The 12,676-nt window shown below is 39.6% G+C and overlaps 1 protein-coding gene across 1 annotated transcript in view; it reads right to left on the bottom strand.

Annotated features, from left to right (window-relative positions):
• The window catches only part of LOC124717192 (gamma-interferon-inducible lysosomal thiol reductase-like), a 94,804-nt gene that overhangs the window by 56,917 nt on the left and 25,211 nt on the right, over positions 1 to 12,676 (bottom strand). Inside the window, exon 2 of the mRNA XM_047243970.1 lies at positions 4,252 to 4,455. Coding sequence (XP_047099926.1) covers positions 4,252 to 4,455 — 204 coding nt within the window. The remainder of the gene's footprint in view (positions 1 to 4,251; positions 4,456 to 12,676) is intronic.

Below are 12,676 nucleotides of genomic sequence, written 5' to 3'. Positions count from 1 at the left end.
GTTCCATTTATAACATAGAATTGTAATTTCTCTAACATTATGTCATGGTTCACACAATTAAATGCTTTGGATAAGTCACAGAATATTCCTACTGGTGACATTTTACTATTTAAAGACTCTATTATGTGAACAGTGAAATTGTATATTGCTGTATCAGTGGAACAGCATTTCTGAAATCCGAACTGTGATTTACTAAGTATCCCATTACTGCTGAGATGGCTAACCACTCTTGAGTACATTACTTTCTCAAAATTTTTTGAAAATGCTGTAAGCAAGGATACTGGCCAGTAATTGACATCTGTGGTTTCCCCCTTTTTGTAGAGAGGCCTGACAATGGCATATTTTAACCTCTCTGGAAAAATACCCTGAGTCAGTGATGCATTACATATGTGACTCAAAACATCAGCTGTAATCACTCCACATTGTTTTAATAACTTGTTAGATATGGCATCTACTCCAACAGAACATTTATTTTTCAGAGATGTAATAATTTTTCTTATTTCACAAGAGGTTGTTACATGAAACTTAATCTGATTAAATTTTTTCAAAACAGACTCTTCCATGTAGTGCCTGGCTTTTTCTTTTGAACTATTATCGCCAATTTTTTCTCCTACACTTAAGAAGTGATTGTTAAATACATTGGCTACCTATGTACTGTTAGTTAAGCTGATCTCATTCTCTTTAACAGTAATATTACCTACCCCAGTGGTTACTTTTCTTCTCTCCCTTTTAACAACATTCCATATTTATTTGATTTTATTGCTGGAGTTGTTAATTTCTCCTCTAACATATATATTTCTTGATTTCCTTACAACTTTTCTCAGTATGCTACAATAATTTTTATAGTGTAAAACTACTTCTGGATCTTTACTAGTTCTTGCTGTCTCATACAGTTTTCTTTTTCTTTCTGAAGACACTTTAATACCTCTAGTAATCCAAGATTTCTTTGAAAAGTTTGTGATGTTACATTTGGTAATTTTCTTTGGAAAACTATGTTCAAAAAGGGATATAAATTTAGCAAGAAATATGCTGCATTTATCATTAGCATTTGGCTCATTATCTACATCTTCCCACTTTACATTTCCTAAACTTTCTCTGAAGTGATCTATAGATACCGGGTTGAGCACCCTCACACTTTTACTTAATGGTTTCTGAAGTGTACGCCCTGTTACGTTTTGTAAGTTAATCAGGTGTGCATCATGGTCAGATAATCCATATACCACAGGGAAAGCATGTGTTTGTTCTACATCCTCTTGCTGTACAAATACATTATCTATTAGAGTACTACTGTGCTGAGCTATAGGTGTAGGGAAATTGATCACTGATTCTAAGTTATATGTTGTTAACAAGACTTCTAGTTCACTTTTCCTATCAGAATTGCTTAGAAAGTTAACATTGAAATCATCACAGATTAATAACTACTTCTTTTTGTCTGAAAGACAGCATAATAGGGAGTCAAACTTTTTTATGAATAGCTCCCAATCTCCTAGTGGTGACCTATACACTGTTGCTAATATCAACACAACATTATCTACCTGAAGTTCACATGCACAAACCTCAAAGTGCTTATCAACACAAAATATGCTTACTTCAACAGTTCTGTATTTATTCCCTTGTTTTATGAAAATGGCAACTCCTCCTTTATCCATTCTAGATCTACAAGTGTAAGATGCTAAATTATACCCATTTATACTGACATTTTCCATCCCTACAGTTACATGGTGCTCAGACAGTCAAAGTATATCAGTCTCGTTCTAATTTCTGAGACCATCTAATCACATTACCAGCTCATCTACTTTATTTTTTATTCCCCTGATATTTTGGTGAACTAAGTTGATACCACCCTTAGCTTTATCCCTATTTGCTGTGTATGAAGTTTCTTTTCTTCTATTTTCGTCGGTTGTTGTCTGTCTGGAATTTGGCTTTAACCTACAAAAAAGCCTGTCTGCCTGGTCCTAATATCCACAGGTATCTCCTGTTGTGTGACTGTGGCCCCCCTTACAGTGTCTGCTAATAGAGAAGCTAACCTATCTTTCCCCTTCCTATTAAGGTGCAGGCCATGTGTAGTGTAACCCCACCTATCAATAGCATCAACTGAAACAACACTCATGTTAGACTTTCCCGGTGTCTGGAGCATCCCGTTCAGCTCAGTGTTAACACACCCTACAGCAGTTTTTACCCAAGGCTGATCATGGCGCTGAAAGACCTCCACACACAAGAGAGGTGCAACAAAGCATATTTCTGTGTCTCTGAAAAATTCTGTGAATTAGTGATGCATTACATATTTCAGATAAGACTGGACTTATTATATGGGAACAAATATTTAGTACACTAATTGAAACACCTTCAAAACCAGATGAGCTTTTATCTTTGAGTGAATGTATAATTTTCTTAATTCCAGAAGGAGAAGTCAGTGATACCTTCAAATGACTGAATTTTATGCCAGTCTTTCAGCATACTGCTGCGATTTTGCTCTTGAACCTATTTTCTCTATGCTTTCTACTATATTTATGAAATGATTATTAAATGAATTTGTTACCTGTGACTCGTCATTTATAGCCCTTTCATTCAGTTCAATAGATGTTATCCTATTCTGTGGCTTACATTAGATGTATTCGCAATTGCGAATAATGACAACTACTAGTTGTAGAATGGAATGATAACAATCAAAATTTGTAAATTTGTGCCAGTTGAGGATGTGAACCCAGATTTCCCACTCATCACGAGCAGTCACCTTACCATTCGGTTATCCGTGCACAACTCACAGCCAGATCCAAACTTCCATATGTTTTCAACCCTGTCATATTCTGTGGCTGGTCGTCCTGCCTCTTGTTTCACTACATTCCACTAACCTTATGTCTGTTGTTGGAATTACTGATTTCTGACATTATATATTCGTTTCTTGATTTTTTAATAATCTTTCTCCATAGTTTTGAGTAGTTTTTGTAGTGTGCAACTACTGTACAATCTCTACGTCTTCTTGCCGACAGATGCATGTTGACAGTCAGCTGACACGCTCCATGTGTCCTCACAGCTCCACTTGTTAAATTCAGAACAGCAATGTGAGTAATATCAACTGTGAAAGGAGTTTGCAGGACTGCTTAATCTCCCCATTGCTTTTCAGTATCTATCCTGAAAACATTTTCTGAGATGGTATCGATGAAAAGTGTCAAGGAGTGATGATTAATGGAGTTATCATGAATAACACTCATATGCTGATGACACCATCTTACTTTCACAAGGCTGGAAGCCCTGTAACAACTACTAAACACTGTTACTGATGACAGCACTGACAGGGGGGTTAGGTTTAAATGTCAAGAAGACAAAAGCGGATGATTGTAGAAAGGAACAGAGATGAAATTCAGGCCACTCTTGCACTCGTTATGATAAGATCCAAAGGATTCCACCATACAAATATTGGGGGTTTCAAATCAACTATGACTGCAACTTCTCTCAACAAATTCCCATTATATTTCACCCTTAAGTACTTAAATGCTATGTTTTCAGTATTCTACTCTATGAAACTGAGTCGTGGACACATGCCACGGTATGAGTATTAGGTAAGAAATGGAGGCATCTGAAATGTGGGCAAATTGAAGTATATCAATGATAACATGACAGATGAAGTCACAAAAGTGGCTTACAAGCAAAGATTTAGAAATTCTCAATACCAGCAGGAGAGAAAACTTGAATACTTTGGCTATATAATACACAACAACAAAAATCACCTGTTGCAATTAATACTTCTAGGAAAGATTGATGGCAGATGTAGTCCAGAACATAGAACATTATCCTGGCTAAAGAACTGGAATCTATGGTTTGGAGTGAGCACAAAATCACTGTTCAGAAAAGCCATGGAAGAACAGCAGAGATATGCTAGTGATTGCTAGTGTTCTTGCAGGATGAAACGCTTAAAGAAGATTACAGATCTGGTACCAATAAACTGGTTACAACCATTTATTTACTTATTTAATCAATAAGTCACAGTTTGTTATTTAATTGCCTATGAGGACCATAATGGTTTATGTAGTGCATTGCTACTGGTAGCAGGCTGCCATATGTGCATTTATGAGTTCCTGTGTTGCTAAAGCTCCATGTGTCCTCACAACTGAACTTGTTACGTATCAGAACAGCAAGCCAAAAATCCAATTATCTCAGCTCAGTTGGATCTTTTAACTTTGTTGACACTTCTTTTCTCTCTCTCTCTCTCTCTCTCTCTCTCTCTCTCTCTGAGTTTGGTCTGTCACTCACCTGTGCTTTTCCGTAAGGAATCAGAGTAACGTTGAGCAGCTGAGGTCCTTTTAAGTAAGATGGAAGTAGCTGCTGGATGATAAAGTTACGTGAATCTGAGCACAAAGTTTCGTAGTAGACAGCAACATCCACTGGGGTGAAGTTTGCCACCACAGGGAGAATACTTTCATGACTTTCTGTAATTCGCTGAGGATTTTCAGGTTCCTAAAACAAATGACATCATTTCTTATTGGCTTATAAGCTTACAGCTCCAGAGGTGAGCAATTCACATTATGTATCAAGTGACAATCACAATGTACGTGTCATACAGACAGCAGTTGTCAAATTAACCTAAACCGTAAGTAAGCCAAAGGTTTATTTTGAAGAACTGACTGGTATTGTCAAACCAAAGGCTAATGTAACCGACAATCGAATATTCAATGATGCATTACACAACGTGAATTACGTAAATTCACTAGTCTTAATGCACACTATTTGTAATATCGATACAAAACATATACTCATTTTCACAGAAACATTTGTAGGATTATTTACAGGCTTCAGAATGGGTTCTCGACACCCGTAGCTGACTCTAAAGGAACAAAAATATGATAATGTACCATTTACAAGAGTACCAGTAATAATAATAATAACAACACTATACAGCACCAATGATTTGATATATGCCCAAAAGTGGCAAATACTTCAGTTTTCAGCAAACTTAATTTCTCTGAATACTGTTACTTCAAGTATTAATATTACTTTTAAGTTTGCATGAAACTTCACTGCTCAGCTCTTACAGAGAAATACATTCCATGTTTGAATGACACCTCCACGTAGACAAGCATGGGGCATGTGTGTGTGTGTGTGTGTGTGGGGGGGGGGGGGAGGGTGGGGGGGGGGGGGTTTGGACTTCATGGGTACTCAATGGCAAGGTTATCAATGCTGTAACACTCATTAAAACAAATAAATGTGAATAAAATCTCATGCACCAAATTGACCACACAATCTCTCTACCTCATACGCACTAAACAATGGAGAAAGAGTAGAAGTGGCTATATATGAGATTTAAACATAAGTAAAAAGAGCTAAAAGAAAGGCACAATGAAACGTAACTGGTTGACCACTTACAAAAATCATTGGTGAGTAAGTCATCCTGTTAACACTTTACAGCCATCTCCCTACAATCTTGAGAAAAACGTTGGTCAATTCACAAAACTTTAAAACTCAAACTACATTGGTCTGAAAGTTACTTAGAGCTGAGAGTAGATCTGTCGGCACAAGCATGGATTCTGGGAACATTTCTCAAGCAAAACCCAACTTAACCTTGCTTCACATTAGATTCTGAAAGCTGTTGATCAAGGAAATCAGGTAGACATAGTATTTCTTGTTTTCTTAAAAGCATTTCACTCAGTGCTACACCTACACTTGTTAACAACAGTACAACCTCATAGAGTATCAAGTAAAATTTGGGACTGGACTGAGGGCTTTCTGGTAGGGAGGACACAGCATGTTATCTTCGGTGGATAGTCACCAACAGGTGTACAAGTAACTTAAAATGTGAGCAAAGGAAGTGCATCAGATCCTTGTTGTTCTTGTTTTATACTAGTGACCTGACAGACAATATTAATAGTAATCTCAGAATTTTGCAGATAATGCAGTTATCCATAGTGAAGTACTGTCTGGAACAAGGTACACAAATATTCTTTTAAATCTTGATAAAAGATAAATCTTGATAAAAGCAAAGGACTTGGAAGAGCAGCTGAACGGAATGGACAGTGTCCTGAAAGGAGGATATAAGATGAACATCAAAAAAAGCAAAACAAGGATAATGGAATGTAGTCAAATTAAATCTGGTGATGCTGAGGGGATTAGATTAGGAAATGAGACACTTAAAGTAGTAAAGGAGTTTTGCTATTTAGGGAGTAAAATAACTGATGATGGTCGAAGTAGAGAGGATATAAAATGTAGACTGGCAATGGCAAGGAAATCGTTTCTGAAGAAGAGAAATTTGTTAACATCGCGTATAGATTTAAGTGTCAGGAAGTCATTTCTGAAAGTATTTGTGTGGAGTGTAGCCATGTATGGAAGTGAAACATGGACGATAACCAGTTTGGACAAGAAGAGAATAGAAGCTTTCGAAATGTGGTGCTACAGAAGAATGCTGAAGATAAGGTGGGTAGATCACGTAACTAATGAGGAGGTATTGAATAGGATTGTGGAGAAGAGAAGTTTGTGGCACAACTTGAGTAGAAGAAGGGATCGGTTGGTAGGGCATGTTTTGAGGCATCAAGGGATCACCAATTTAGTACTGGAGGGCAGCGTGGAGGGTAAAAATCGTAGAGGTCGACCAAGAGATGAATACACTAAGCAGATTCAGAAGGATGTAGGCTGCAGTAGGTACTGGGAGATGAAGAAGCTTGCACAGGATAGAGTAGCATGGAGAGCTGCATCAAACCAGTCTCAGGACTGAAGACCAAAACAACAACAAAAGTGGTGCAAAGTTTAGTAATTTGCTGAAAATGTTCAGAAATGTAGAACTGTGAACTTCACATTAACAAATAAAAAATGTAGAGTCCTGTAACTAAAATATCAATGAGTCGTGGCTGGAATCAGTCAAAATATAAAATAACAGTTTTTAGGGATATGAAGTGCAATGATAATCTAGGTCAAAGCTGAACATACAGGTGGCAGACTTTAGTCCAATGGTAGAACAGTAGGGAAATGTAGTCAGTGTACAAATGTGATTGATTACAAGACGCAGTTGCAACTTATCTCAAAATTTTGCTCAAGTGTTAGGTATTGTACCAAATAGGACTAACAGAAGGTATTGAACATGTACAGAGAAAGGTGGCACAATTTCACATGTTTCTTTCACCGGTCAGAGAATATTGCACAGATGCTGCAAAACCTAAAATTTCTGATGCTTCAAGACAAACATAGATTATCCTTTGAAAACCTATTTACAAATTTGCAAGAACTAGATGGTAGTGCACTTCTAGGAATATATGACAACCTCATACATACTACAGAGACAAGAATAGACTAATTGGAGCATGCTAAGAGGCACTTAAGTAATCATTCTTCGTGCACTGCATATGTGAATGGAATGGGGAGGAAACCCTAACAACAGGTATAATGTGAAGTACCCTCTGCGACGCACTTCACAGTAGTTTTCAGAGCATAAATGTAGATACAGTAAGATAAAACATGTAATTTAATATTCACCAGGCCACAGTAAAATAAAAAAAATCTCACTTATAACTAAGTGGCACACTTTTTACCAACATAATATAATATGTCCTACACTCTTTCAGGGTGCAAAAAGCGTTCCTGGTAAGTATTACATTGGTGTACAAATTTGTAACATTTTTGTTTTGCATGTTGGTATTCTAGTTGTTATGAATTTATTTACCTGCTGTCATGTTTTATTTGTAGTTCACTATTGCTGCTTGAGTTTACATATTGCAATTTTGTGATTTGTAGATACAGATTGGAGCTGTGAGCGCTAGGAAATGGAGTGTCCAGTGGAGAAAACATAACATTTTTGACATATTCTCCTCTCCGAGTTCAATAGGGGTGTGGCACCAGTGGAGACAGCCAGAAACATTTGTGCCATGTATGAAGATAATGTCTTTGGACAGAGCACAGCAAGAATATTATTTTCTCATTTTAAGGAGGATCGTTTTGACATTATCAGCTCTCCACATTCAGGAACTCCTTCAGGGTTTGATGAGGATGATTTACTTATACACATTGATCCACAATGATCCATGTTAGTGTATCTAGGACTGGCAAATGTGACGGACTGTGATCATTCCACCATTGTGCGCCTTGCATGCAATGGAGAAGGCCCAAAAACTGTGTGTATGCTCTAAGCTAAAAATCACAAAAATTAGTGAGTGGTCATATGTGTATCTCTGCTTGCCTTTCATCAATTGGCTCATGAACAACACTGACAGTACGTATCCTGTATCATTGCTGGTGACAAAAATGGAGTCTTTGTGCTAACATAACGGAAAGAAAGGAATAAATCAGCCCAAACAAAGCAGCAACTTTCCATACAAAGCCCCGTGTGCATCTACAAAAGACTACGATATGCATCTGGTGGAACAGCAATGGTGCAGTATACAACAAACTGCTACCCCGAGATGTAACCATCACTGCTGATATTTATTGTCAACAATTGGGATGTCTTGCAGATGTAATCCAAGACCAGCAATGAAGAAGACTGTGAAGTGATGCTACTCCACGACAGCGGCTGCCCACAGTCAGCAAGAGTGAAAAAAACCATTATACAGGTGTCTGGTTCGGAAGTCATTCTGCACCTACCTTATTCACCTGATCTTGTGCCCACACATTTTCACCTTTTCCACTCTCTATTGAACAACCTGCAAGGAACTTACCTTCTGGATTAAAATGTGATCCGAAAGTGGTTCTTCACATCAAAACCACACAATTTCCACAGTCACAGAACTGAAAATTAACCTCAGCATTGACAGACTGTTGTAAACAGTCTATGTTTTGTGTATCTGTTGTGTTTACTGAACTTACGGAAAAATGCTACAAACTTATGCACCAACCCTATAGTTTTGTAAAGCAAACTTTCAGTTTCAATGTTGGAAGTCGTAAAACAATACCAATGCATATGCTAATCTGATCCTTGTATGCAGTGAGTTCTTCCCATACAGTCTACCGTTTATATGTTATTTATTGTTGGTTCAAAATTGAATTTTTCAAATGGCTCTGAGCACTATGGGACTTAACATCTATGGTCATCAGTCCCCTAGAACTTAGAACTACTTAAACCTAACTAACCTAAGGACAGCACACAACACCCAGTCATCACGAGGCAGAGAAAATCCCTGACCCAGCCGGGAATCGAACCCGGGAGTGGGAAGCGAGAACGCTACCGCACGACCACGAGCTGCAGACTATCGTTGGTTCATATCTCACGTTATTTCTAGGAAAGTCCTATTTTGGATTGTCTTGAAAATACTACTGCAAAAAGACTAATTTCACTTATAGAGACAAATGACGTAGTGTAACCTGCCAGGATAGACAAGCACATACTTCCAGGACTCTGGGAGGTGTGCTAATCCCACACTGTATCTGACCAGCAGATTAATGAAGAGTGCCGGTGTGTCGACCAGCCTGGATGTGGTTTTTAGGCAGCTTCCTACATCTGACTAGGTGAATACTGGGATGCTACCCACATGCCGCCTCACTTACACAATTCGCAAACATTTATAAAACACTCTCCCTCTTCCCTGTGGGATGACACTGGTTACAGACAGATGATGTACACAATTCCATACCAGGTGGAAGCTGTGGCATCAGGAAAGGGTATGCACCCAGCCACCCCTACGACTAACAATCCCAAATCCAAAATAACATGCCGACCCCATGGAGACAAAGAATGATATACAGAGTCCACCAGAAAAAGGTACACACTCTTTGTCAGGCTCTATCGATTTGAGTTAGGAGTGTATTGTAGTGTGGTCTTTGGCTCAACAGATGTTTGTTAGTACTTTCATCTCGGTACTGAGAAAACAAGATGGCTGGAACACGCTTGACATTCGAGCAATGAAAATGTATTGAGAAGTGGTTTTTTAAGTTTGATAATGCCATTGAAGTGGAACATCAATGGAGGCAGGAGTCTGAAACAGAAACGCCAACTCGCCTAACAATTAAACACAACATAGACAAGGTTGAACTCCATGGAACGATTTGTGATGTTCGCAACGGAAGATCAGGTAGACAGCGTACAGCTACAAGTTCCGCTTCGTCGACTCTCGTGTTGGAAACGTTTGTTAATTCTCCACAGAAGTCTGCTACGCAATGTGCATGTGAAGTGGGGGTTAGTAGTACAAGTGCACAAAGTATTCTGAAAGCTGCAAAGTGGAAAGTTTACGTTCCACGATTAGCGCAGGTGATTAATTACGATGACCCTGACCGCCGAATGCAATTTTGCGAATGGTATCAGCAAATGGTAACTGATGACGAACAATTTGTGACGAAGGCAGTATGGAGCGACGAGGCACAATTTAAACTTAATGGAATCGTGAATCGGCATAGCAGTGTGTGCTGGGCACCAGAAAATCCGCATGTTTATGTGTATGATGCCGTCAATCTAACAGGGGTTCATGTGTGGTGTGGACTATCATCTAGGGGCTTAGTAGGACCTTTTCCTTTGCTGCTACTGTCAGTGGAGAAGTGAACCTGGAAATGTTACGCACATTTATTTTGCCAGGTGTACGTGTGCTTTACGGAGCTGATGAAGAGGTCTTCCACCAACAGGACGGGGTGCCACCACACTACCACCTAGCTGTACGAGCTTTCCTGGATGACAGTTTTCTGGGGCATCGGATTGGACGAAGAGAACCCGTCGAGTTCCCTTCACGGTCGTCAGATCTAACATCTATAGGCTTTTACTTGTGCGGAAGTGTGAAAGATAACGTCTATCGACGTAAGCCACGCACGCTGGAGGAACTTCGCCAGGAGATTACAGCGACACGTGCCGCGATCTCCACTGTAACATTGACTGACGTACTTACGGCGACCGCTCGTCGTTCTGTTATGTGAAAAGCCGCCAACGGTGAACAGTCTGAACATTTAAAGTAACCATGTGCTAAACTGAAGGTTGTACAACATGTGTGATCAATTATTAAATGTGAAATAAACACATAAAAAATACTTTTCGTTTCTTAAAGTGTGTATACATTTTCCTGGCGGACTCTGTATTATCTATATCTCAGGGTAAAATCAATGCAGATGCATTGTGTCAGTGGTTTAATAATATCAACAATATTTCTTGTAAAGGAAAGGATAGGTTGCTACTCATGAATCAGGTACTGAGCTGCAGACAGGCACGATGAAAAGAATGGTAGAACTGTTCAGCTTCAGACTATGTCCTTCATCAGAAAGAGAAAAAGCACACATGTTCACACAAGCAGAACTCATGTACATGTGCCCACCGTCATCTCCAGGTGCTGAGGCCTTAACAACTCTAGACAGCAGTGACCACATGTGAGTAAGTTCTGCTTGTGTGAACATGTATGTGTTTCTCTTTCTGATGAAGGACATAGTCCAAAAGCCGAACAGTTCTAGCATTCCTTTTTATTGTCTGTCTGCGACTCAACGTCTGTTCTACATGATGAGCTACAATCCATATTGTCCATACTACTTCTGTTCCTTCCAGGACAAACATATTTGTCCTGCCAATGATCATTCAAAAATTTGTCTTTGATATAAGTGCATGTACAATCTTAACACGGTTTGCATGCTATTACGGAACACACCAGTTTCGATGATTTGAAAATCGGTCCACATACCACAAAACTACACATCAATTATGTAACAAAAACTTGTAAATCTGGCTGTTTTGTACATCATGTCTTCTTAGTAAAGGAACATTCAGAAACAGAGTTCAGCATTGTTACCCTCAATTTCACTTCATTTTCAATATGGACACTAAGGCTTTGGCATTACTGACAGCTTTTACATATGAGCAGAATTTCTTTGGATTTTGTAAGAGATTCTGTTACAGTAGTCATTGCAGGCTTCACACAGTGCCCTCTTGACACATTTCACTCAGCATCTTTCTACCCATAAGCTCACACTTTGTCTGGCACCTACACTATGCGTTTAAAATAGCTACACCACGAAGATGACGCGCTACAGACGCGAAATTTAACCGACACGAAGAAGATGCTGTGATATGCAAATGGTTAGCTTTTCAGAGCATTCACACAAGGTTGGCGCCGCTGGCGACACCTACAACGTACTGACATGAGGAACGTTTCCAACCGATTTCTCACACACAAACAGCAGTTGACCGAAGTTGCCTGGTGAAACGTTGTCGTGATGCCTCGTGTAAGGAGGAGAAATGCGTTCCATCACGCTTCCGACTTTGATAAAGGTCGGATTGTAGACTATCGCGATTGGTTGAGATCCAATGACTGTTAGCAGAATATGGAATCGGTGGGTTCAGGAGGGTAATACGGAACGCCGTGCTGGATCCCAACGGCCTCGTATCACTAGCAGTCGAGATGACTGGCATATTATCCACATGGCTGTAACGGATCGCGCAGCCACGTCTCGATCCCTGAGTCAACGGATGGGGACGTTTGCAAGACAACAACCATCTGCACGAACAGTTCGACGACGTTTGCAGCAGCATGGACTATCAGCTCGGAGACCATGGCTGCGGTTATCCTTGACACTGCATCATAGACAGGAGCGCCTGCGATGGTGTACTCAACGACGAACCTGGGTGCACGAATGGCAAAACGTAATTTTTTCGGATGAATCCAGGTTCTGTTTACAGCACCGTGATGGTCGCGTCCGTGTTTGGCGACATCGCGGTCAACGCACATTGGAAGCGTGTATTCGTCTTCGCCATACTGGCGTATCACCCGGCGTAATGGTATGTGGTGCCATTGGT

Source organism: Schistocerca piceifrons, chromosome 9 (genome assembly GCF_021461385.2).
Source record: "Schistocerca piceifrons isolate TAMUIC-IGC-003096 chromosome 9, iqSchPice1.1, whole genome shotgun sequence".
NCBI classification, from domain to species: domain Eukaryota; kingdom Metazoa; phylum Arthropoda; class Insecta; order Orthoptera; family Acrididae; genus Schistocerca; species Schistocerca piceifrons.
Note: the sequence above shows the minus strand (reverse complement) of the source record. Positions and strands in the feature narration are given on the sequence as shown.